Source organism: Ixodes scapularis, unplaced genomic scaffold (genome assembly GCF_016920785.2).
Source record: "Ixodes scapularis isolate PalLabHiFi unplaced genomic scaffold, ASM1692078v2 PGA_scaffold43__4_contigs__length_2004386, whole genome shotgun sequence".
Classification (NCBI taxonomy): Eukaryota; Metazoa; Arthropoda; class Arachnida; order Ixodida; family Ixodidae; genus Ixodes; species Ixodes scapularis.
The window spans coordinates 1225774-1253242 of NW_024609872.1; the positions used below are offsets into that span (position 1 = coordinate 1225774).

General features: G+C 47.7%; 1 protein-coding gene and 2 pseudogenes across 1 annotated transcript; 1 reads left to right on the forward strand and 2 right to left on the reverse strand.

Annotated features, from left to right (window-relative positions):
• Positions 1-4814: 4814 nt before the first annotated feature.
• On the reverse strand, positions 4815-6747 carry LOC115319789 (annotated as a pseudogene).
• A 4576-nt stretch (positions 6748-11323) lies between these two features.
• Positions 11324-12841, reverse strand: LOC120838241. Its single transcript, XM_040208075.1, has 2 exons — positions 12423-12841; positions 11324-12092 (listed from the first exon to the last, which is right to left on the reverse strand). The coding sequence occupies exons 1-2, from the start codon at positions 12839-12841 to the stop codon at positions 11324-11326; spliced, it is 1188 nt and encodes a 395-aa protein (XP_040064009.1).
• Positions 12842-21361: 8520 nt separating this feature from the next.
• Positions 21362-25613, forward strand: LOC120838242 (annotated as a pseudogene).
• The last annotated feature ends 1856 nt before the right edge of the window (positions 25614-27469 follow it).

Here is a 27469-nt window from a genome sequence, read left to right on the forward strand (position 1 = left end):
CTGCGGCGTCCACGCGGAATGAATCGCCACATGTCACATTATTCACGCGAAGTTTCGCGGTGTAACCAGCCTCGGTAATTTCGCTAACACCGCTCAAGTAGTCAGAGATCGCCAGGAAGACGTAGAATCAACAATTCGAACGCGAAAAAGGGCAGGGGGACTCACACCGACGCCGACAACATCGCATTTCAATGGTTTGTTTATGGGCGACGGCGAGCTTTTTGCCCACACCCCCATCGCGCATGCGCGGCGCCGGTGGCGTCCACTAGGGGCGCTCCGGTTTGTTTGTAAACATGAGTTGGTGTATACACAGCGGATTATCCTCCCTCTCTAGCGGCCGCCTTTTCATCACTTTTCGTTTGATGGTTTCTTCGTGGTTCTGGGCTTGTCTTTTAGCATGTCTTTTGGCATGTGCGGAGGGGACGTACCAGGAGGCGACGTTCCAGGGAAGAAGGGGGGGGGGATGCAGCTTGTATAACCAGGTGACCAATTGCTTTTCTTCTCAACTAAGAGAGGAAGCAAATGCTTTGGGTACAGTGTAGTCTGTGTCTGAGCTTCTCCGCTTTCGTCCTCGCCTCCATCCCTCACTGAGGATCAGCGCCGCAGCGCGGAATACAGAAAGAAGCCGACGTGCGCCAGAAGGGGGGGATGTTTCCTCTAATGGGCTTCATACTGCCTGCGGTACGACTTCTCGTGGCGGGAAGCTAATAAAAGAAACATAAACGGTACGAGCACTCTAAAGGCTGCTTACACGGGGTCCTCAAGCCGACGCCGTAGGCATTTATTTGTATACAATGCCGTTTCAACTTAGGGTGGCGGGACATACTTTAGGAAAGGTGCTACTCCTTGGAGTCGTCTTTACTTTTCGAGTTAAACGCGGCTTCTGTGGATTGACGGCAGAGTTTTCGCGCGGCTTTGCAGGAGCGAATATCTGTGTGTCGAACGGAACAGAGGCGGGGCTTGCTGGTTTGCAACTGCGGCTTCGAATTCCCTACCTAGGGACTTGGGAAGAACGAGCCCTTTCGAAAATGCGACTATACATAAATTAAATAGACAGTGCCTGTGCCCGTTCGAGTGCACAGCGACTCCCAAACATCCATGCTGCAGTCGTGATTGGCCTTTAGCCCAGTTGAGATTCGCCGACCGGACAACCGCTCTGCCCCATCATATCCTGCACCTGTCCTCTCGACCCTGACGAATGAGCTAACTACCCAGAAACAAGTAAGTGTTCCTTTCATACAGAACATATCCAGACGAAGTGCAATTGAATATAATTTGGAAGAATCCATTGCCGGTTTAAGGTCTTGTCTAAGTTTAAAAGTTATAGTTGCCGAACTGCAACATCCTTTCAAAAATATTCAACAATCATTTGCTTTCGTTCTCTCGAGTTGCATCCAGAACACGTGAAAACACGAGTTTGTGTCGGCAGTGCCGCATGTGATGCGCTCTGGACATTCCAAATATACGGCGAACAACCGACGAACTTGCCTGGCAGCGTTCGTTTCGCTCGCTGCGTCAACAGTGTTTTGACGCCGCGAGCAGCGTCGAAGCCGCGGGCCATTTTTGTAGCTTGTTTGCAACGTACTCGCTCCATTGAAGCAACTGGCGACAATGAAAAGTATGTTTTAAAACCACGCTCTGCATTTTGGCACTGAATATAAAGTTCTAACTACTATGCCAAGCTTATAATCTCAAAGAACAGCCGAGTTTTAGATTAAAACGTTTTTCGCATTGTCATTAGCTGCATGAGCTTCCTCCGTATAGTTGGCAAAGGTTGGCTCTCCGTACATTCTCTGCGGGTGTAACGAGAATATATAAATATTCAAGCAAAAGGAACCCAAAAGTTGTAGCCCCGCCGGGGATATCTGAGCCATCAAGTTACACTGTCTGCAATTGTCACAGCCGCTGTAGCACCAATCATTCATCCCCAGTAGTTAAACTTCTTTTTCTATTTCTAACGCTAATGGAGTAATCCCGTCTCCTATAAACTACAAAATTCCTTGCGTTATGGTGTTCAGAAAGGATAGTGTCACCACAATTTTCTAGATACTTACCTCTAGCGTGGTCACCCGAAAGGTTTTGATTCAAAGAGTTCATCCCCGACAGGTAAACCGATACAAAAGCTCTCAAGATCTATATTATGTTATCAGAGTTCAGTAAAAACGATAACTCCAAAAAAAATATAACACTCTCCCCCCCCCCCCCCCCCCCCCCCCCCCCCCCCCCCTGTTTTACACCGAGGGACCGCCTGACCTAAAATGGAGGGCCGGATCCGCCCCTGACTCCGGCCGATTGCGATTGAGTCAACTATCGTTGACTCAATGGCAGTTGAGGGCGCTCGTGTAACTAGGGTTATTAGCTTACCTCTTTTGAATAAGGTTATGGTTTGCACCGTGTTCAAACTTCGAAAATATTCGAAGTTTCCGAATAGTACTATTCACTTCGAAGTCCGAATCGAATATGGCATTATTCGCTTCGATATTCGAAGCTTTCGAATATTCGCACAACCCTACCATTTTCATAACGTCACAACACGAGACAACGCTCCGTCTACCGTAAAATCCACTAAAAGGGTTGTGATAATATGTAAAGGTGTTATTGCCACAAGCAGGCATGCTCGTTTTCCTTGCTGCACACTTATCATCTTCTCTTAGAAAACAGGATTATTTTTTTCTGTTTCTTTCACCTTATTTGACCCTGTCTTAGAAGCTACTTCCTTTTTTGTAGTCCGACTTCAAGAGTTGGCCCACTTTATTTGTGAATTCCAGCCAGGTTATCTGCGTCTTAGTCACCCTTTTTGTAAGTCAACTTTTTGCGAGCACTTCGAAAATGGAAATAGTCTTCCTTTCTTCTTCATCCTGTACTGACCCCAGCAGGACGCATCTTACCTCAAGCAGATATTTTACAAATAAAACATAATGGTGGCGGACGTAGACTTGATATTCTGGGTTGACGGGAGAGTGAAACTCATGAGTGGGGCCATAGCGCGGCTTACTTGGTACTCTGCCCTTCGCTGCCCGTGGCATCAGCGGACGCCTATCTGGAGACCACCGGAGTAAACTGCAGTCGGTTCGTGCTCCGTGCGTTTTTAGCACCACCAAGAAAGGTACACAGGGCAAACGTGCCTCCACATTTCCTTGTTTTAACCGCCATCCTAATTAATTGTTGTTATGAGTGTTCTTTTTGTATTACTTATATTTATTTACTGGAAACCTTTTTTTATTCACCAACGTATCAACCGAGGCTCGACCTGTTCAGAACCAAAGGAAGAAGAATAGCGAGTCAAACCTTATTTATTATCGGATTATCAGCTTACTGTCACTATGTTTTGCTAGTGTCTGACAATATATGCCGGTATAGTAAGATGGACATAATTCTTATTTTAGTTTCGGCTAGATCCTAGATGTATGATGACTTTTACAGCTTCCCGATTTCGACACTGGAGAATTTTAGTTGATCGTCCCGATAAATCCGATAACGATACCCGATACTCCACCGCCGCCTTTGCGCATTCACCATATCGTTATGGGGGGTATCGGAGGTATCGGAACTGTTGTGTTCTGCTTTTATGTTGGCAACACTGTACATACCATAATGTGATCTGGCAACCTATGACTCGCATTAAAAACGCTTTTTCGTTCAACGTTCGTTTTACTGAAAGAGGGCGAGAGAGAAAAGGGGAAAGGGCTACCGGCGCTTTCCCCCTTTCTGATTGTGTAGAAAGAGTGAAAGTCCCGGATGAGAGGCTTGGCCGGTGTTGGGTGTCTGCTGTGCCCCAACTTCGTTCGCGCTTTCTTTTCTGTTTTAAACTCGCAAACTTAATTAGAGCCACGGGCTTCGATGGCAACAGTCCCCCGGTCATCGGGACACCATTGCTCGGTCATAGGGTGCACGAATAACGACAGAAAGCGTCGAATACTGCCCAAGGACCTCTATAGCTTGCATGGAATCTGGCAAGGCAAGTGCGGCTGCAATGTTTTGAAGCTCCATTGCTTTTCACATGACGCCGGTCTTGGCGGCAGTGGATTGCGTCCGTAAACCGAAGAGACGTTAACTAAACGCCATCCTCTCGACTGTGCTCGGAACATATTGTGAATGGAGCGCGTACCGAACGCTGTACCGCCGATGAACATGGGGTACGCTCGCAAGGTGCGTGCCAGTTTTCTCGTGATAATTGCTGTTTCAGCTTGTAAAATTTTGTAACTGAATTTATCTTAGTATTGATAATTTGCAGTGGTGACTGACTCGATTTCATCATTTACAACACTTAGTTGAAGGTTCATTTCCGCCACCGGGTGAGGCTAGAAATTGTTGAAAAGGTAGTTCTATCGGTTTTCCTGAATCGTGATATCCTGCGCGATACCAGAGACCCGGCAAAAGCGCTCCTTGGAGTGCCGCTGGTGGGTTGTTTCTGTTGATTGGGCGCTTTGAAGGGGTGTAGGACCGTTCGTCGAATGACAATTCGTCGCACGACAACTGGTAGCAGGGCTATTCGTCACATAGGGCAATTCGTCATGGGGCGGTTCGTCACTAGGACAATTCGTGAAACAGTCTTTCTGATAATTTTTTATGGGTTTTGTTGCTCATTGAGCATATTTTTTTTCGGTGAGTGCAATCACTAGTGACCCTCTTCCTTTATTTACTTATTTTTTCCCGCACCCATGAAATTAGTTTGTACTAACTTTTATAGGCACTGCGTACTAATGTCTTGACCACCACAACCTTGGCACCACTCCTAGTGACTAATAAGAAGGGAGTACTCATTTAGGTGCGTAAATACAAGTGTTTTATTAATGACAGCACTTTAGCAGTGTTCACAAAGAGATACTTCTGGCACATGCTTCGACGACATCCAAGTTGTTGGTCCCGTCATAGCGATGAAGGATGGCCCGCAGTCGCCTGTCGTGTCCGGCCCGCTTCCGCGACATCCTTGTGGAAACGACCCCGCTTGCAGCTTGGCTGAGCTTCAGCTCCGTCATAGCTTGCTCCTTTTTTAGTGACTCCCGGAACGCCCAGAGATTAGGTGAAGCGCAACTTACGTTGCTCTGCAAAAAATGATATCGAGGGCTTTATAAATAAACACGAGATACAAACAGTCCAATAAAACTTGTTGGGCTAGTTGCTGCATGTTTGTCTAAAAGACGGTTGCGCGCACGAAAGAAGACAAGCTCAAAAATGTCAGGACGGGGTGCGCTTGCCCCGTCAGGACCTTTGTGTGCCTGTCTTTTTTCGTGCGCGCAAACGTTTCTTTAGTCATACAAACTGTCGATTGCGCGTGCGGCATGAATAAGGCAATAAAAGAAATTACCTGTAGCCCGTAGTGCCATGCCTCCACACTGTTGTTGGTCCGCGGCATTCCACCCATCGTCGCCTCATGCACAGACCACAGTTTTGGAGGGAACTGGGCGGAGCAGATCCCGTTTCGTCGCGGTCGGCCGATGTAAACATCCTCAAAGTAGTCCGCTACTTGAATCGCCTCAGCGGGAAATGCTTCCATGATGTCCTGAAAAGCTTCAGGAATGTTCCCAGCAGGCAGAAATGCCAAAGCCGGGAGCATTTTCATCTGGAATAAAAGGAAAATGTTTTGAAACTCTACACAAACTGATAAGAAATACATACAGAAAAGGAAACAACACTCTACAGGCCAAAAGAGACTAACCTTTACTGCAAATGTCTCGTCCGTGGCGTAACGCGCTTGAAAACCCAAGGCGCAAAGCTTCCGATAAACGGACTGGGCGAGATGGAAAAAGCATCCTTAAATTTGGACCTCCGAAATAGTGTCACGAGCGGCGTTGATAGCGGCCATTTCGAAGTCCGTGTACAGGGTCCGTGCAGCGCAGGGTCCAATGTTGTCAATGACGGCTGTGAAGAACCTGGTAAGATGAAAAAGTAGTAGAGTTTGCACAGCCATTGTCAATACCTTGAGATAACACCTAATAGGGCAACATTATAATTGGAACTTACCTGCGGTATGTTGACTCAGCTTTATTCGGAAGTAAACCGTACACCATGGGCACGGTGATCCCGTTCTTCAGCGCATGTATGGTGTAGAGTTGATAGAACAGGGAGGGCACCACCTTGAACGTGCCATCACAAAACCAGGCGCTTGCACCTCCCAAACACTCCAGGTTGCGTTGTGTTGCAAATAGAATGAGCCGGTTGACGTCGCCCTCGCCACTGTCGTGCAAGAGGAACGGCTCTTCCTTGCAGTTCACCTACAAGCAAATATGGCATGTAAATCAACCGCGTAATGTTTTATGTACGCACCGTGTACTCTCTTGGGAGCTTGATGTCCTCTCGGCAGGTTGGGAGGGCATAATTAAATGTTGCCCGTTGCCTCTGTCTTCGAATGGTTCGACGTAGAGTTGACGTAGAGGGCAGTTGTGACGCAGTGCTGTCGGTGATACTTGCAGCCGCGTCCAAGAGAATATGCTGAGCTTGGTCACGTCCTTCCACTGAAAATAAATTACATATGTTATCAAATGCAGTTTATCATCAGAACTATCACGAAAAGCGAAGTAAATCTTATGCGTCCCCACCTGCACTCGTCTTCATTTTTGATCGAACCTTCAGACAGTTGATTTCGGTCGGTTCTGGAGCGTGGCTGTGGTCGTTCGTCGCTTTCAAAATTTGAAGCTTGGAAAAATCGGTTGTTATTTTTGCTTTGCAGCTCTCCCTTTTCCGGCATATCCAGTATACACTGGTTTCAGTTCTTCGGTTGGCGGTGTAGGAAAATCCCTGAAAAAGTAGCATCTCCCCACCCCTCTCCGTCTGGATGATTTCCATGGCGACTTCAAAGATTGACGGGAAACCAAACATTTTATACACCAACTCAACTCTCCTACGTCACGCCGCGGTGGTGGCGCGCCGGACGCACTTCCGGTCTGGGGCGGTGGGCAGAAGTCGCCGTGCCAGACATGCATTCCTGTGTTCCTTTTATTATTTATTTCACAATACTGCAGGCCCCGTTGGGGCCCAGGCAGGAGTGGGGGGAAAAGAAAGGGGAAGGGATGGCAGAGTCGCAAACACACACGTTCTTCAACACAACACTGATATTAAATAGCATATATCATCGCAATTTCGAAAAAAATACATCAGGGGTAGGGCTATCAACAGTGTCTTTTTCTAAGCAATTCCATTCTATTATGGTCCTTGGGAAAAACGAATTTTTAAAAATGTTGTTTGCGCTTTGGTATGGCTCTAAAAGACTTCCATGATTAAAGCGTGTATTTCGGCGTGTGACGTGCTTTATGTAAGGTGATGAATCTAAATTAAAGTAATTATTCTTCATTAGGTACAAAAACTTCAATCTGAAATTTTTCCGGCGCGATCTCAAAGACTCCAATTCAAGTGATTTTACCATTTCTGATGGGCTGTCTAAGCGGCGGTACCTATTGCATATGAATCGCGCAGCTAGCCTTTGAACTTTCTCTAATTCGTCTATGGCTTTTTGTGTACACGGGTCCCAGACTACGCACGCGTATTCTAAAACTGGCCTGACCAAAGTCTTATAGGCACAGAGCTTGACACTGGAGGGTGCCAGCGGAAGTCTGCGCCTTAGGGACCACAACGCTCGTCTCGCAGCAGCACAAACATTGGCAACATGTGCATTCCAGTTCAAACTACTCGTAATTGTTACCCCAAGGTACTTCCCAGGCGAAAATTTCTAACTGGGACCAGTTGGCACCTCAACTGGTTTCAACTGGGACTAACTGGTCCCAACTGGGAATCAACTGGGACTAACTGGTCCCAACTGGGAATCAACTGGGACCAATAGGAGTCCAACTGGGGCCAGCTGAGGGGTCAACTGGTTTGAACCATTCCCAGTTGGGAGTCAACTGGTTTGAACCATTCCCAGTTGGGAGTCAACTGGTTTGACGCCCAGTTGGGAATGGAGTGCACTGGAACCAGTTAGGAAAGTAACTGGTTGGAGCGATTCCCAGTCGGACTTCAAATGCCTTTCCCGTTCCCAGTTCACACTGGGCAACAATTTGGACAAGTTGGGGGTGTATTGACCTTTGCTAATAAAGAAAACTAAAAATACTTAAAATTTTATATTTATACAAATAGGGAATTTTAATTACTGGGGTACATTTATATATTTATAAAAATAATATAAAAATTTTAATTAACTAAATCATTTTTTAATTGGAAAATATAATTAGTGACAAAATGTGTTCACCTAAATGAACATTTAGTGAATTATTAAAATATATTAAAACATTTATTTAAATACCTACAGTATTTTTTTTTTTTCTTTTAATAAATAAATTTATCTTTTGACTAATCAGAGCTAGCCGGCCGCCGTGGCACGCGGGTGCGGATTAGTGGTACGCGCTGTCGACAGATGGCGCTGCCTATGCTGACGCCGGAGTCGGACGGACGCGGTAGAGAAGGGTCGCCATCGCCCAAGTTGGCGTCGTTATGAAAATGTCAAAACTACAGCTGCGCTTCTTTGGACCTAACTGTACACACACTACGGTGGCGGCGGTGAACTTCGAGGATGGAAAGATGCAGTTCAGCGATCGGAGGGCACCCAGGAAAGACCGGACGGAAGAGAACACGGCGCGGAGAGCACAATGGCGAAAATGGCGGGAGGTCTACCTCGAAAATGTTTGACTGTTGTGACAGAGATTGCAAGGTGGGAGCGCTACCGCATCTTATCAGGACTTCACCTGCGCAACGCAGGATCACGGGTGAGCACCTTTCTTCACGCGATGGGAAGAGAAGCTGAGGACGTCTTCACTAACAGACGCCAGCGGCCAATCTTCCTTCATCTCATGAATACCACCTCTGAAAAAGCGATTCAACCGTCACAAGCAAGTGGCTAAACCCGGAGCGTGTACGTCACCGAACCTATTTAGTTTCATTCTCCAAGTTTTTGACAATAAAGTATTGTCAACCTTCCATTTTGTGCCGTGTTTCATTGTTGCTGGAGTTGGTAACTGGGACCAGTTGTAACTGGGACCAATTCCAGCTGGGACCAACTCCAACTGGGAATTGTTCCATAAACCAGTTGCAACTGGGACCAACTGGTCCCAGTTGGACGACTCCAACTGGGACCAGTTGCAACTGGGAATTGTTCCATAAACCAGTTGCAACTGGGACCAACTGGTCCCAGTTGAAAATTTTCGCCTGGGTTAACTTCAGAGGCTTCTTTAACTTGAGTGCCATTAATTGTATAGGGAAAGTCCAGTACAGTTTTTTTATTTGTAACCCTTAGTAATGTACATTTATCCAAGTTCAACGGCATTTGCCACTGTTCACACCACGCATAGACATTCTGAAGATTATTTTCGAGAGCTAGCTGGTCATTATGGGTTTCTACTTCTTTGTACAATATGCAGTCGTCTGCAAACAACCGAACCCGAACTCTGTCATCTATGCTGTCAACTATGTCGTTTATGTAGATAAGAAACAATAACGGTCCCAGAACCGACCCCTGCGGAACACCTGATGAAACAGATAACTGACTTGAAGATTGCTTGTCTATTTCGATAAACTGGGAGCGGTTTGAAAGGTACGACTGAACGAATTGGACTAGGTCGTTTTTAATTCCGATTGCGTATAGCTTCTGCACTAGTTTATGATGTGGTACTTTATCGAAAGCCTTCGCGAAGTCTAAAAAGATGGCATCGACTTGTTTTCTTTTATTTAGAGCAAGGGCGAAATCATGCAGAGTTGTTACTAACTGTGTCACTGTTGATAGCCCTCGACGGAAGCCATGCTGAGCACTGGTAAGGAGGTTATTTTCTTCCAGGTAATCAGTAATGTGCCTGCACACTATGTGCTCCAGTGTTTTACAACAAACAGAAGTAAGGGATATAGGGCGATAATTAAAAACGCACTGAGGATCACCACTTTTTAAAATTGGCACAACACGAGCGCGACGCCAGTCAAAAGGAATCTCTTTTTGTTTTAGTGAGTTATTAAAAATGACGAACAAATAATGCGACAGCCATTCAGCATAGCGTCGAAGGAATTCGTTAGGCACATTGTCCGGCCCACACGCTTTTTTAACATTTAGCCGAAGCAAAAGATCAAAGATTCCTTCCCGGCTTACGACAAGGTCCCGCATGGCCGACGACATATCACAGATGCTCTCTGGCTGTGCTGCCGAACGGGGGCTGAATACGGACTGAAAGTACCTATTGAATTCGTTTGCCATGTCGGTTTTATCAGTGACAAGAATCCCACTAACATTTAAACACTCAACACACTTTTTTGTTCCTGATAAGAAGTTCCAAAATTTAGCGGGCGCTTCCTTTAGAAGACTGATAAGAGACTGCGAGAAGAAAAACTCCTTGGAAGTTGAAATCTTTTCTTTCAATTCTTCTTTTATTTGAGAAAGTTCAGATGTCCCATACTTGTGAGTTCGCTTTTTACGTTGCAATTTACGTTTAAGTTGAATAATCTCTCTTGTTATCCAAGGATTGTTCCTTCTTGTGCGTTTTACCTTGCTGGGTATATACTGCGAAATGCAATAATTGCAAATGTTTTTAAACATAGTCCACTGGGTTTCTAAGTCGCGTTCCTCACAGAAATCATCGAGGTGTGTCTCCAAGTAGTCGAGCACATCAACATCACTCGCATCGTTATAATTTTTAACAATAAATTTTTTTACACCACCAAGTTCCGCGTTTTTGAAAAAGTTGGTAGTAAAATACAGCAATTTATGATCAGACAACCCTGTTAAAACGTCAATAGTGTACCATGATATTAGTGGACTAACGAAGACCAGGTCCAAAATAGATTGCGCCGTGTTGCCGATCCTTGTCGGCGATGTCACTATCTGGGTCAGGTCGTTCGAGAACGCACAGTCAAGCAACATCTCTGAATCACGTGCGTGTGCTCCCGCTGATCTCATTTTTAACCAGTCAATATGGGGTAAATTAAAATCACCGGCCATGATTAGTCGTACGCGATCATTACGAAAAGACCCAAGAAAGTCGTATAATTGCTCAAGGAACACTGGTGAGGCATTAGGCGGTCTGTACACTACTCCTAGAACAAGGCTATTCCCGTAAAAATCAACCCGACACCACAAACTTTCGTGGTTAGGAATGCCTGGTAGTAGGCACGCGCCTAACTCGGACTTCAGGACAATGGCAACGCCACCGCCACGTGACAGTCTATCGTTTCGGTAAATTTTGTGTGTCGGCGGAATGACTTCGCTGTCCTGTATATCTGAGTGCAGCCATGTTTCGGTTATCAAAGTGGCGTGGGGGTCAAAATCAAGGAGCATTGCCTCGAAATCTGTAAGTTTATTCAAAACACTTTGCGCATTAAATGACACAAGTCGAAAGGTTATTTGCTTCTGACGTCACGGAGCGGTGGAAACACGTTTCTTGCTGCTGCTGGGCAGTTTCACGCGCGTTTGTGTGCTGTCATCCCACGCATAAATGTCACCGTTTACATGAAGCTTATCATGAACCAGAAACACTTTAGCGTCGTTTTGTTTATCTGGCTGCGCAGATGTCCAGAGCAACTTTCGCGTTCGAATTGTTTCCTGCGACAAATCATGCCGGACAGAAACCTTACTTCCCTTTAGTAAATGACAATTCTTAAGAACAGACATTTTTTCACTGTGGTCTTGGAAGTGCAGTATGACTGGCCTTGTTTTCTCGGGAACATGTCTACCAAGACGATGCAGACGGTCAACACTGTTTACAGTGACCTTCAGAGTGGTTTTGGAAAGATTATTTATGACCTTGTCTTTAAGCGAGTCTCCAGTTTCGCCGGGTTGCTCTTCAATGCCAAATATAACAAGGTTGTCTTTTCTGGACCTGTTTTCGAGTTCAACAAGCCTCCTCTCTTGTAGTTTGTTCGCTTGCTGAATATCTGCAATAACTTGTAGCAGAGGAGAGTCCCGTTCTTTTTTTTGCAGCGCATCTATGTCCTTTTCTGCCTTATCCAGCCGTGTTAGGACATCTCTGACAAATGAATCTAAACTTAATTGTTTTTCATTGATCTCTCTTATTTCTTTCCGCATTTCAGATTGGCCAGCAAGAAGCTGGTCGAGTGATTCCTGGATACTAGGTCCAGGATTGGTTTCTACATCTCCTGATTGTAACAACAATGCCGATATCAAGGGAAAATAAGCGCCAAAAAAACACGGACAAAGAGTAGATTGACAACGACACAGGGCGCCTTAGATGGGCCAGTTGGTACATCGTGGGAAAATAAGCGCCAAAAAAACACGGACAAAGAGTAGATTGACAACGACACAGGGCGCCTTAGATGGGCCAGTTGGTACATCGTGGGAAAATAAGCGCCAAAAAAACACGGACAAAGAGTAGATTGACAACGACACAGGGCGCCCTGTGTCGTTGTCAATCTACTCTTTGTCCGTGTTTTTTTGGCGCTTATTTTCCCACGATGTACCAACTGGCCCATCTAAGCATTTTATTGCCGATATCAAGTCACGACACACTGACGCAACGCTTCTAACTATGGTTTGTGGACTTGGTGACAGAAACAAGCACCGATCATCACTACGATAGCATTGTACAGGATATGTGTAACTAACCTGGACAGTGAAGAAGACAGGCGTACTTAGCGTCCTTGCCATCACGATGTCACCGAGTCCACTGAAGCCGACGAGATCGTTGTGGGCGTTTATAGGTAAAGTTCCGGACGTGACGCCAGGGTAGAACGTAGGTTCCGGAAAGCTGTACACCAGGGGGAGGCGACCACGTTCCGTCGAGTCACCATTGATGCCTTGTTGATACGAAACCGTGCCGAAGTTGTCGGCGCTGAAGCTGTTGGCGCCGCTGCTTGCTATCTGACACAGCAACACCTGGACAGTGAAGAAGACAGGCATATTTAGCGTCCTTGCCATCACGATGTCACCAAGTCCACTGAAGCCGACGAGATCGTTGTGGGCATTTATAGGTAAAGTTCCGGACGTGACGCCAGGGTAGAACGTAGGTTCCGGAAAGCTGTACACCAGGGGGAGGCGACCACGTTCCGTCGAGTCACCATTGATGCCTTGTTGATACGAAACCGTGCCGAAGTTGTCGGCGCTGAAGCTGTTGGCGCCGCTGCTTGCTATCTGACACAGCAACACCTGGACAGTGAAGAAGACAGGCGTATTTAGCGTCCTTGCCATCACGATGTCACCAAGTCCACTGAAGCCGACGAGATCGTTGTGGGCGTTTATAGGTAAAGTTCCGGACGTGACGCCAGGGTAGAACGTAGGTTCCGGAAAGCTGTACACCAGGGGGAGGCGACCACGTTCCGTCGAGTCACCATTGATGCCTTGTTGATACGAAACCGTGCCGAAGTTGTCGGCGCTGAAGCTGTTGGCGCCGCTGCTTGCTATCTGACACAGCAACACCTGGACAGTGAAGAAGACAGGCGTATTTAGCGTCCTTGCCATCACGATGTCACCAAGTCCACTGAAGCCGACGAGATCGTTGTGGGCGTTTATAGGTAAAGTTCCGGACGTGACGCCAGGGTAGAACGTAGGTTCCGGAAAGCTGTACACCAGGGGGAGGCGACCACGTTCCGTCGAGTCACCATTGATGCCTTGTTGATACGAAACCGTGCCGAAGTTGTCGGCGCTGAAGCTGTTGGCGCCGCTGCTTGCTATCTGACACAGCAACACCTGGACAGTGAAGAAGACAGGCGTATTTAGCGTCCTTGCCATCACGATGTCACCAAGTCCACTGAAGCCGACGAGATCGTTGTGGGCATTTATAGGTAAAGTTCCGGACGTGACGCCAGGGTAGAACGTAGGTTCCGGAAAGCTGTACACCAGGGGGAGGCGACCACGTTCCGTCGAGTCACCATTGATGCCTTGTTGATACGAAACCGTGCCGAAGTTGTCGGCGCTGAAGCTGTTGGCGCCGCTGCTTGCTATCTGACACAGCAACACCTGGACAGTGAAGAAGACAGGCGTATTTAGCGTCCTTGCCATCACGATGTCACCAAGTCCACTTGGTGACATCGTGAAGAAACGAGACAAAAAACCTGCCTTCTCGTCAAAATGCTGTGATGGGGGCTTTACAAAGAGAGTCTCTGAAGGTTTGAAGATCAGTTTTCATGTATTTTTGCACCCTCCGTTCGTCCGAGAACGTCGATAGCAGCCGTGAAAAGGGCAAACCTGACGCTGTCGAACTATGATTGCGTGTGCGGGCCACAATTTGTAGTCGCCAGATCTATTTGCTTTGTTCCAACATGACCGAGAGAAAACCCCCAAGTTGTCCGGACCACCCACGGATTCAGTGCGTCTTCAAATTCACACGGCTGCCTGATCGTTCGAACTTTCGTCTGCTCTTTTAAAGTTGTCTGTTTTTTGTCGTCTGCTCGTTCAAACAAAAGCGGCCCGTAGACCAAACTTTGACCCGGTGATTGCAATAAGAAGTAATTGCAGGCCTCAAAAGACTTAAGTAGGCTCGGTGTAAGCAGTAGATACAAGATGTTGATCATTGGTACCGGTGGCCATCACCTACTTGTTACGCTTTGTCTGTTCCCGCTTCCGATTTTCAGTATCGACGTCGATCATCGCCGCTACCTTCTACACTTTTGCAGCACGAGGGTCGTCGCGACCGAAAATAACTAGAAGAGTCTCATCATGGTTTTGTACGTCCATTCTGCGGCGGTCATGCAAATACATCGCCGCACGTCAAATTATTTATGCAAAGTTTAGCAGCGTAACGAGCCTTGATGATTTCGCTCAGGCGATTAAAGTGGTAAGACATTGCGATGAGGACGTAGAATCGACAACTCCAACGCGAAAAAGAGTATGCAGACTCACACAGACGCCGACAACGTGACATTCTAATGGTTTGTTGACGCGGGACGCGGTGCGTCTTGCCCGTACTCCATTGCGCGTGCGTTCCAACTGTCGTCTGCTCTTTCAAACTTGGCTGCTTTTTGTCGTCAGTTCGTTCAAACGACAGCGGCTCGTAAACCAAACATTGACCCGGTAATTGCGATAAGAACTAAGTGCAGGCCTCAAAACACTTTTGAAGGTTGGTTGGGGTAAGTCGGCTAAGTGTAAACAGATACAAGAAGTTGTTGATCATTGTTACCAGTGGCCATCACCGACTTGTAATGCCCGATTCTTCTTGAGGTTTTCAGTATCGATGTCCACCATCTCAGCTACGGTCCACGCTTTTGCAGTCCGAGCGACGTCGCGACTGAAAATAGCGAGCAGAATCTCGACGTGGGAGTCAGGCTTTAGCGCCCATTCTGCGGCGTCCACGTGAAATGAATCGCCGCAAGTCACATTATTCACGCAAAGTTTTGCCTCGATAGTTTTGCTGAAGCCGCTCAAGTAGTCAGACATTGTTAGGAGGACGTAGAATCAACAATTCCAACGCGAAAAAGAGCACGGGGACTCCCACCGACGCCGACAACAACTCAATTCAATGGTTTGTTTATGGGCGACGGCGGGCTTCTTGCCCACCATCCACGGCGCCGGTGACGTCCGCTAGGGGCGCTCCGGTTTGTTTGTAAACATGAGTTGGTGTATAGCAGTCCGCCGATTCATGAATGAGTCATTGGAAGCTGCATTTTCAGATCCTTCTTCAAAACCCTGTAAGCTAAGCTGAATGAAAACCTTTGTCACTAGGGGAACCAGAGAAAGACTTTGAACTCGAAGGTGGATAACAAAGTAATCCTCAAAGCATTATACATTTGCTTCCAAGGTTAACTAAAATGTTTATCAACTTAAAACCAAACAGGAGACTAATCTTTCTAAACAAGATACTACACACAAGCTGAATAACAAAGCTACCGAACACTTAAAAATAGGTCAATGCTAAATAGCGTCGGGTTATAATACCTTCGGCGACGCTTTTCGTTCCGTATAGACAAAGCGCCGCATTTCCGGATCCTTCTTCGAAACCCTCTAGGCTAAACTGAATGGAAACCTTTTCCAGAAGGGGAACCAGAGAAAGGCTGTGAACTCAAAGGTGGATAACAAAGTAATCTTCAAAGCATTATACATTGTGCTTCCAAGGAAGATGTTTATCAACTTAGAACCAAACAAGAGAAACGAACCAGAACCAAACAAAAGCGTCGGATTATAATACCTTTGGCGACGCTTTTCGTTCGGTATAGACAAAGCGCTATTTCAGAACTCCCGTTTTTCGACAAGTTGTCCTAGTGACGAATTGCCCTATGACGAATTGCCCTGTGCGACGAACGGCCCTGCGACGAGTTGCCCTATTACGAATTGTCTTTCGACGAACGGCCCGTACCCCCTTTAAAGCGCTGGATAGTCGCTGCAGGGTACGTCTCGTGTGTTGCGATCTGCGTCTTCGAGCCCAGTGTGCACGTTTCTTCAGGCATCCGGCCAGTGCGGCGACGAGGGGAACAGCGGCAGCGAACGTGTCAGTGACAGAAATTGGAGGTTAGTACCCAAAATATTGCATTAAATAGTAAAATAATTCGTGGCTGCTTTGAGGCTTTCTGCGGTTCGATATAAGCACATCTAGAACGTCTTCGTCGTTCATCCACAAGGAAATATAAGAACACGGACACGCAAGATAAATGCAGCGCAGCAAAACGATCTGTAGCAGCTCCGGGTGTTTACAAAATTTAATTGAGGTTCCCGTTTCGCGTATCGCTTGTTCATGACTAAAACGGCAAAGTTGAAATAGGCCTATTGCAAGCAAAAATTTATGAATGGTTCATCATTTCCAGTTATGCGGAAAGTGGTGGAGCTCCAAAACATTGCAGCCGCACTTGCCTTGCCGGATTCCATGCAAGCTATAGAGGTCCTTGGGCAGTATTCGACGCTTTCTCTCGTTATTTGTGCACCCTATGACCGAGCAATGGTGTCCCCATGACCGGGGGACTGTTTCCATCGAAGCCCGTGGCTCTAATTAAGTTTGCGAGTTTAAAACAGAAAAGAAAGCGCGAACGAAGTTGGGGCACAGCAGACCCAACACCGGCCAAGCCTCTCATCCGGGACTTTCACTCTTTCTACACAATCAGAAAGGGGGAAAGCGCCGGGAGCCCTTTCCCCTTTTCTCTCTCGCTCTCAAAATGGCGGTACCCACGATGTACTAGAAGACTGGGCAGTGTAGCGAGCGCCGGCGGAGGGGGGGCTCTTTCAGCGATGACCGGATCGGTGGCCGCGAGAGGGCGCAACGTGTAGTAGGCGTGCTGCCGGAGTGCGGAGCGCAGGCAGCGGTAGCGCTTGGCTGGCTTGGCGTTCCGCACGGGTTCGATTGTTTCGTATTGTTTGGCTAACTCGTTACGGTATTCTTTATTTCTGCTGTTTCACATATTATTTATAGCACTAATTCGTTGCCAAATGCTTTGCCCGAGACGTGCATCTTCGGGCAGGACGCCACAGTACACATCGCGACACTGTTAGCGCGAACAAGACATTGGCGCTTTCTCGCATTTACTTCGAAAGAGTATTAGTGAGGACGAACTTTTATCACCTGCATTATAGACCCGAATGAGCTTTATCCCCAGCAATTAGAACTTTGCTGAGATCCTTTGGTTTCTCATAGAAAAACCGGCGATCGCTTGTTCGCGCTAACAATGTTGCGTTCTGAATAGCTGCGGGAAATCCATCCCCCAGGGAAACGTTCGAGAAGTCTCTTGAAAGAGACGTCCCAAACGTGTTTAATCCCCTGGATAACGTAGGATAAGCATGCTGATGGCATGATACCTAAACAAATGTGTGCTTTTGTGACCCTTTAATTTCGCTGTCACTGTAGTTGTGATCAATGAAATCCGTGGTTCAAGCGCACTACCCTAATGAATTGTTTCAATGTTTGGGAAAACAAAATGGGCTTACAAAACGGATTATATCGCGTTCTTCCGTAGGCTGCATGGAGGTGCCATTGTCAACTCTCGCAACTACTTCCACGGGTTTTCAAAGGAATTTCCAGCACTAGCCTTTATCGTATTTTCTGTTACTACGTGGGGTCTTCAAACAGGACTGTACGAATAGTTAGAAAAATGTATCCACAGTGGATAAATTCTTATTTATCTACTGAACACCAGCTATATTGATATGTGTGGGCACGGCACACAGAAAAGTTTTTAATTGTACACTGGGCGCCAGCGCACATTTGAGATTAATGAGGTGCACCCAAGGAATCGGATTCCGGAGGCGATGCTACTTGCTTTTCCCAAAAGCTCGGGAGAGGGGGGCTCCCGAGCTCCCCCGTAGTCGGCGCCTGTGGCGTTTTGTACCTCTACATTCTCCAGCCTGAGGTCATGATCCTGATAAGCTTCGACATCTTCAGGATAAATAACTCTGCATCTTCCGCTGGGACCCTTCAATTTTCTTGCGGCAAAAAAAAAACAAAAAAAAAAAAAGGCCTTTTCTTATTGAAGAGACGGAGTGCTGGGCCAACCCTCATTCTTTTTTAAAGCCGTTAGGAAAAAAAATAATTTGCTGATGTGAGGCCATAACCTTTAACGTCACATTTTCACAGTCACTTTTCCAAGCCTTTCTAATGCAGTCAGCGTGCACAGGACCCTTCGGTCTGTCCAAACCAGTGTCTGTAAAACCAATTTAGCATACTTTAGAGTGCAAAAAGTCCGAAAAAAAAAATGTAGAGGACGACTGTCATGACTGCCTGCATTAGATGAAGCAGAGTCTCCCTGTCACTCCTTTTAATGTTGCGGGACGACGACTGACGCCGATCGAACTCGAGAGGGGCACGAAAAAGGGAACGTGCTTCTCTGCAGGACCGGTAGCCACTGTTCCAACCCGGCACGGGCCCCGGGAATTGAGGTTAGGAAGGGGGGGGGGGGGGGGGGGGGGGGGGTTCAGGGGGCATTGAGAATATAAGAGTCGTTGCAAATTAAAGGGGTTCTTTCGAAAAAACAAGGGGGAGTATACCCCCGTAGAGGGGTGTGGGGAAATCAATGCCCCGACACAAAACACGTCCCGTCTCTCTTGTCCCGCCGTTTTTCCGTCATTGCACGCGTTGTCTTACATCCCACTGAACGGCACCGATCACAATCAATTTCACTCAACCATTAAAAAAAAAACAAAAAAAAAACAGCAAAACAAGGCGACGACGTGAACCACACGATCACAAGCAGTACGACCACATGGCAATCCGAGCGGGAAGGAGCACGCCCAGCACGCCTGTTACCCGCAGCGCCCCCTGGCGTCCTTGCGCGCCGTCATCGCTGCGCCGACCTCCTCCCTCCGTTGCTTCTCGGCGCGGACGACACACTGCCCAGTTCTAGTACGCCATACTATAGTCGACCCTTTCTTCGTGTCCTCAGGACACTACATAATGGCGACGAGGGAAGACCGTTGAAGAACCCTGCCGGGCCTGCTACTGCCTGCTGCCGGTGAGCGGACGCCATGCTCAGTTACAGTCAGTCACCACCCCCCTTCCTCGCTACGCCGGGACCAGCGTGCGTGCCGTGGCGGCAGTGGAAGTTAGCTTTCCTGAACTACTTGGAAGCCGTTGGCGGCGACGACTTCGCGCCAAAACGCAGGAGGGCTATTCTGCTCAATGCGCTGGGCCTGGAAGGACAGCGGATCTACAATAGTGTAGCACCGACTACTCCGGCATCGGTCATCAAAGAAAAAGGAAAGGAAGGAGTCACCGAAGGGCATGACGACAAGAACGTATTCGACGAAGCACTGGACGTGTTGGACAACCACTTCTCGACTGCGACGAACGAACTGATGGAAAGACATCGTTTCCGTCAGCGCCGTCAAATGCCGGGAGAAGCCTTCGAAGCCTACGCCGCCGCACTTCGTGAGTTGTCGTCGGACTGCAACTTTGGAGAGGCAGCTGACAAGACTATACGCGATCAGCTCTTGGAGGGGACAGCGTCGCAGCAGATACGCGAGCGCCTGCTCTTCGAGGGAACGAGTCTGACACTAAACCGCGCGATCGACCTCGGCAGGCACATTGAACAGACTAAGCGAGAGCTGAAGGAGCTGGCTGGAGACCCCGTCGTCCAGCGAGTTGTCGACAACAGGGACGGCGCCGAAGGGAGGCGAGGGGTGGCGGGCGCCTCCCCTAAAATTTGTCCTGCCACCCCAAAAATATGCCAGCCTTTACACCCCCCCCCCCCCCCCCCCTCACCCTGATTTTCGCGCGCAGACCCGCATACGCTACATGGCTCGTTATTTTCCTAATTTCCTCGTCCCACGGAAAAGACATTGGCTCGAAGGATAGCCAGCCTAAGGAGGCCTCATACCGGACGTTTTCAACTTTTTCGTGCCGTCCGCTTTATTTTCTTTACGTACACCATGAAGAACGATGCATGAATATCGGTATGGCTTGCCGAAGCTAAGGAGCGTCGTCTAAAACTCAATTCTTTTGTCACCAACAATAAAAGACTTCCTGAAAGTAGCTTCAAGCAAGTGATTACTCGGAAAGACTTGGAATCCCATCTGCACTGCGCCGTCGCTTCGTACCTGCCAGACAAAAGAACTCAAGGGCACTGTTCATGTTCTGACCGAGTAAATCTCCCAAAGTCCTAAGACGCTTGGGCCGAGTGGCGAGTTCCCAAAAGGCGGCTTTGGTGTGTCTTGGTCATCCTGCTTATTTCAAGTCTCTATGGGGTCCTTGTAGCAACTTTGGTGACGGCGACTGTGTGTGCTCTGGAAGGGTGTAGGTCGGAGTCTGGCGGTTCGAGAACTGCCATGCTCCCATCAGTAGTGACCCTGGGGCACGGAGTCCCTTCGAGGGACTATCCCAGAAGGTTGGAGGAAAGCTGATTGTGCATTTGGGGGGGGGGGGGGGGGGGGGGGGGGGGGGCGTAAAACAGTGGAAGAGCTGTATTTTCACAGAGGGTTGTCGAAACTAGAAGTTCTTCAAAAGAAAGGCGGACTACGACGCCACTCCAACAGTGCGGCACGCAAAGTGTCCCAAACATCATCGGCTTCCTTCAAGCAGATGGAGAACAGTGGCGCGGCTAAAACAGTCGCCGTGTATCTCTGCCAGGCGTATTCAGCAGAGAAGGGAGAATCGTCACTACATCTACATGATCGCTGACGTACTCCGGTTTTAGAGCAGATGAGTCACGACAAGCGTGAGCGTGCTTATTTAGTATTGCGGAATGTAAACATGCCTGAATATTTTGCACGTGAAATTCTACATTAACCAGAGTTGTAGATAGGTTGTAAAATAATGAAATAAATTGAGCTGATTTCTATTAAAAACTCACGAAGCGCCAAGTCATCGTCCCTGAATATTTGTTCTTTTAGTCGGATCAAAGGCACCATGCCTCCCCAAAAATGCCGTGCGCCTCCCCACTGCCCCCTCACTATGAAAAGCCTGGCGCCGTCCCTGGTCGACAAGCCGACGAGTGGGAGCACCGGAAAGGCGTTGACTGCGTCGTGCTACCGTTGCGGCTCGACTGCGCGCCGCGCGAATGCGAAGGAATGCCCGGCCAGAGATAAGACATGTCGCAACTGCAACAAGCGGGGGCACTTTGCTGCGGTGTGCAAGACGAAGCGGAGGCAAGAAGGTCGGCAGGAAAATCACGCCGCGAAAGAATCGTCGGCGGCCACGAACTCTGTCACGATTTTGAACCTGGATCCTGACAACATGCGAGAGAAAGGGATCTACGTCGACATCGACGTTGACAGCGTGACATAACGGTTTCTGGTCGACACCGGCTCGTCTGTTTCACTTCTGAGTGAAGATATCTTCCACAAGCACTTCGCTGGCCGCTCGCTGACTGACGCGACGGTGACGCTGCTGGATTATTCCAAAAAGCGCATCCCAGTGAAAGGCTGTTTTTTAACTGACGTGGCCTACAAACACACACGCACGTGTGTTCTGTTTCATGTTGTACAGCGTGGCAAGTCACTTCTTGGACTGGATGCCATTCAGAACCTGCAACTGAACATCCACGGCGACACGCTCAGTTGTCTACAAACTGTCGCGCACTCAGCGGAATTGCTGCCAGTGAATTTACGCGGTGAATTCTCACATATTTTTTCGGGCGAGCTTGGCCTGGCCAAGGGCTTCGTTCATCAAGTCAAGGTGCGTGCATCGGTGAAGCCAGTCGCTGCGAAGCTACGCAGATTGCCCATTACGTTGCGCGAACAGGTGTCTGAAGAGTTGCAAAGGTTGGAACGTCTCGACATTATCGAGCGGGTGGATGCAGCGGAATGGACCTCGCCCATTGTCGTGGTTCGGAAGAAGGACGGCACGATCCGGTTGTTTGTCGACTTGAGGGAACCGAACAAAGCCATCATCGTGGATGGATTCCCACTTCCCCATACTGAGGAGCTGCTGCACCAGATGGTGGGTGCTACCAGGTTTTCAAAGCTCGACTTGGCATCTGCGTACCACCAGGTTGAACTGACGCCCGACAGCCGCGAGTTAACAACTTTCGTCACCCACGATGGTCTGTTTAGGTTCAAGCGCGTCTGTTTCGGACTTGCATCAGCGCCGGCTGCCTTCCAAAAGATGATGTCGCTCATCCTGAAAGGATGCAGTGGGGTTCTCTGTTACATCGACGATGTCATTGTGTGGGGGAGGACGACCAGCGAGCACCAAGAAAACCTGAGACGTGTCCTGAGGCGCATTTCCGAGGCTGGACTCCAACTGAATGACAAGGGCGTGTTCGACGTGGACCAGCTTTCTTTCCTCGGACACGTGGTGGGCAAGGAGGGCCTCGCTCCTCTGCATTCGAAGGTGGAGGCCATCGTTCAAGCACCAGTACCGAAGGACGTCTCGGCGTTGCGGTCATTTCTGGGACTCGCAGGCTACTACTCCCGTTTTGTCCCACACTATTCTGATGTGGTCGAGCCTCTCAGGAAACTTCTGCGTCAGAGCCAGGCATTCACTTGGGATGATGCATCGCAGAGAAGCTTTGAGAAGATCAAAGAGGTCCTGTCGTCAAGTCCCGTCATCAAGATGTTCGACCCTAACCTTCCAGTAGTTGTGACCACTGACGCTTCAGACACTGGCCTTGGAACCGTCCTTCGGCAACAAGCTGGGCAAGAGCTACACACTGTGGCCTTTGCATCCAGGTCACTGACTTCTACCGAGCGGAGGTACTCTGCTGGGGAAAAGGAGGCGTTGGCGTGTTTGTTTGCTTGTGAACATTGGCACATCTACCTCTGGGGCCGAAGGTTCCTACTTAGAACGGATCACCAGGCGCTTGTGACTCTGTTATCGTCCAGAGGTTCCGGCAGGAGGCCACTACGAATTGCAAGGTGGTCAGCAAGACTCCTTTACTACAATTTTGACATCGTCTATCAAAGAGGCAGCGACAATGCTGTCGCAGATGCGCTGTCCCGACTACCTTTGGTGGCAGCAGCAGAGCCAGACATGGAGGAAGAAGTTGTGTCTTTAGTGTCATCTTGCATCACCAAGGATCAAGTGCAAGTCGCAACGGCCAAGGATTCTATCCTATAGCTAGTGACCAAGTACCTTGAGAAGGGATGGCCGGCAAAGAGGATGCTCACTCAGGAGCTGATGCCTTTCTTCCAGCTTAGGGAAGAATTGTCCATGGTGGATGGCATAGTCTTCAGGGAAGACAAAGTTGTTGTGCCGGATTCGCTGACCTCGGACTTGGTTTCTTTTGCACACGAGGCACACCCTGGCATCGTGAAAACCAAACAAAGACTTCGAGACAAGTTCTGGTGACCCCGGATGGACAGGCACGTGGAGTGTGCCGTGCGAAGTTGTCACGTTTGCCAATCAGCCGACAAGTCAGCCAAACCGGTCGTGGCACCACTACGTCCAGTTACTCTCCCGGAAAAGCCCTAACAGAAGCTGGCTATGGACATCGTGGGCCCGCTGAACCTGACCACCGCAGGTCCTAAGTCTGTCGTCACCCTTGTGGACTACCATTCCAAGTGGCCGGAAGTTTGTTTTGCAAATACAGTTACGTCACAAGCGGTGATAAATTTCTTGCGAGGCGTGTTCAGTCGGGAGGGCTATCCGGAAGAACTCGTAACAGACAACGGGCCACAGTTCAAGTCGAAGCTTTTTGAAGACTTCCTGAACCAAAGAGGAATCAAGCACTGTGTCTCGTCGGTATACTACCCACAGGCCAATGGGTTGGTCGAACGATTCAACAGGAGCCTGAAGGACTTTATTCAAGTTTCAGTTTTGGAAGGACGACCGCTTAAAGAAGCCGTCGTGGACTACTTGGGCGTATATCGGTCTACCCCACACTCAACCACAGGAGTGTCTCCTGCTCAGCTCCTCCACGGTTGCCAACCAAGCACCCGACTTGACATCACGGGCCTTCCATCAAAGAACTTCTTCCAGGAGCCAGCCACGGCAATGGAACAGTTACGAGCTCGTGTCCAAAGCAAGCAGCGCTCGACGAAGGAGTATACAGATGCGAAAAGAAGTGCCAAAACTCCAAAATTCAAAGAGGGAGATTTCGTACGGGTTCGTAAACCCACAAATGGCGGTAAGGGTGAGCTATCATATTCCCGACCACTGAAAATACAATAACAGGTGGGTCCAGGCACTTTCCGCTTGGAAGACGGACGCAGCTGGAATGCCTCCAAGCTGGTGGTCGTGCCTGAGGAGTGCGTCACGGAAAGAAGTAAACGGTTGCTACACTTGCTAACCGTTCCTGGAGATCAAGAACAGTCAGCCAGGAGAACCGTCTCGGACAACCAAGGCGAATACTCCATTGGGGAGAATTGCGAAGCTTTGGCAACACCATGTCAAGTTTCTGGAGGCGCAGACTCGGTTGACGAACATCGCCTAGCAGCTTCGGAGGCGCCAATACAAATTACGATTGGACCAGATTCCATTGAAGAACAACGTCGGGAAGTTTTGACATCGCCGGTACAAGTGTCACAAGATGAATGTCCTGTTGTTGGACTTCGACTGGAAGATTCTGCGGCGCCTACACAGGCTCAAGGAACGACGTGGTCGGACGGACCTTGCAGAGGACCGTCGACAAGAGAACGACGGCGTCTTTCCCGTCTGCAGGACTTTCATATAAATTAGCCATTTTTCGCTTAGTTGTTTCGTTTTTCAGGGGGAGATGATGTTGTGTTCTGCTTTTATGTTGGCAACACTGTACATACCATAACGTGATCTGGCAACCTATGACTCGCATTAAAAACGCTTTTTCGTTCAACGTTCGAATAGACTAGTCGACCCTTTCTTCCTGTCCTCAGGACACTACAGGAACGATCTACTAAAACTCTCGAATATCAGACAACGGCTGCAACGACGAAGCTTTGTGCTATCTTCGAGGTAAATAGTACTTCCATTGCTTCGCTGAAAAATCTCAATGCAGAGCATAAAGCATTCGTGAGGCACAATATGGCAGGCACTCGCATGCAGTGCTTCAGTTCAAAGGGTGTTCAGCGTAGCAGTCCACGTATTGAGTAAGAAATAACGCAAAATGTCAGACGAGACTTTTGAGACTCAGCTGGTGCTCAAAATAGCTAAGGTCAATAAATGAAACAGGTTCCAACAATAAGAACTTGAAAAACCCTCTTTCCTTTGTTTCTTCTTTGAGGGCAATATTGTTGAAAGTAACGCCACGAAAGTAACGGATTACTTTTTGGGGTAACGGTCACTTACTTTTATTGAAGGGTAATTGTAATTGTAATAAATTACAATTTAGCCTCGAGTAATTATAAATGTAATTCCTTACTATTTTTCAGTAACGTGTACAAGTCCGCCTGTGACAACCGTCACAGACTCTTTTTCTATCAATAGATCAGCTTTCTATCTGCAATTATCCTTGGCCCTCAAAACAGCCAACGAAAATAAAAGCGACAGGTCCAAGATGTGTTGTTATTTTTATGTATTATTTGTTTAAACTTTAATGAAATATTGAAGGCTATGGAGGGTCACTTGTGCGGGAACACCTGTTTGCGTGGGCCTTAGCCTTTCCGTAAAACTCGCACCAGCCTGCGCAATCCTTTATCCTTTCTATTCATGAAGTGATATAATGGTGATCGTTATTCAGTCTACTGTCCGCCAAGCCAGATTTAGTATATGCATGAAGACAAAACGTCTATATATATATATATATACATATAAAGAGAAAAAAAATTGGCTTGCCGTTAACAGTATATTCAAAGTAGGGAGCCTTCATGTGCGCTTTATGAAGGCACTCTAATTCAAAGAGTCTGTCATTGCTGCAACTTACTCTTCGCTTACAACGTCTTCCGGCTCATTCACCACTACGAGTTCACCTATATATGTATATACAGTTCTTTTTTTTAAGCTTAACAGAATAACGGTTTAAAAAAAGGAGATAATAGATACGTGGATGCCGTTTTCACTGAATATTTGTGGGGCTCGGCGCACATCAGATAAGGGGATAAACGTCACGGTATATTGACTAAATAACCCAATTCTTATCATTTCTTTCTAATTAACAGTTTAATGGGCTTAGTGCCAATTATTGGTTTAAAGTGGGCCATTATTAAAGGCTAACCCAATTCAGACAGCTTTCCGAAAAAGCAAAGAGCTTTGAAATATTTATCGTTAAAATTTTGCCTTTCGTCGCTTCATTCGAAATTGCTCGGTGAAGGGCGCGCCTGATTATGATGTGTAGAAGAGTGACGCATCTGTTTCGAGCCCTGCGTCACTATATCGGCAGCACGTATTTGGTGGACGCGCCGGCGTCACACTTCCAAGATCGTGACGGAAACACAGACCGCTCATAAACAGGTGCGCTCTTCAGCGCGCGGTTTTGAATCAAAACGTCAAAATTGTACCGATGAATATCACAAAGCTTGTTGTCTCTTCGTAAATCGCTCCAATTGGGTTAGGGTTTATTAATGATGGCCTTCAAAACTGCAATAGCGACATGGCCAATTAAATCGTTAATTAAAAGGTTAATTATAAAATGTTGGTTAATTAGCATATGCGACGCTTATGTTCTCATCTAACGTATACGCCGAGCCCCACGTATATACAAGATGACGGCCTCGACGTACCTATCACCTGTTTTCTATTTTTTTTTTAATTCTGTTCGGTAGAAAAAAGAAAAAAAAAAACCTTTATACATTTATAGAAATATGTGCAAGAACGGTTGACAGACATATTCAAGCAAAAACATGGTGCACTTTTCAAGAAGCTGAACCATGAAAAAGGCAGAAATCAATATCAATAATGAAAGTAGAGGTACTAAATGGGGTTTGATGACATTGACAATTATCTGAGGAGCAGGTTTTTTAAGTACTCTCTAATCGCCTTGGTAAATGTGTGCTTGCTTCAGACAATTTTTTTTTTTTATTTTATTAGGGTCTTTTTGAAAGCTTTATTCAGTCCGCAAAACAGCTGCTATTCTGTTCCTCCCGGATGGTAATTTACCAGAGGATCGGGCGGGATTGTAGATTGTGGCATTTTATACATCCGAACAAATGTAAGGCCGATAGTGATCAGTTCCATTGTCACTATGCCTTCCAGGGAGACATGCCCATACTACCGGAAGATCGCCAGGTCCTCGCATACATTTTGGACCGACAGCAAAAATCATCTTGTGCAGTGCAGACCCAATGGAGGTTATCCAACTCAACTCATCGTGTACCTTGGAGAGGGTTTTTGTTTTGTGCATCCCT

Coding starts and splice junctions, on each gene's coding strand:
- LOC120838241 (XM_040208075.1), bottom strand. CDS start 12,841: ATGGCAAGGACGCTAAATATGCCTGTCTTCTTCACTGTCCAGGTGTTG. Junction 12,093..12,422: donor GTTGCGTCAGTGTGTCGTGA/CTTGATATCGGC, acceptor CGCTTATTTTCC/CTTGATATCGGCATTGTTGT.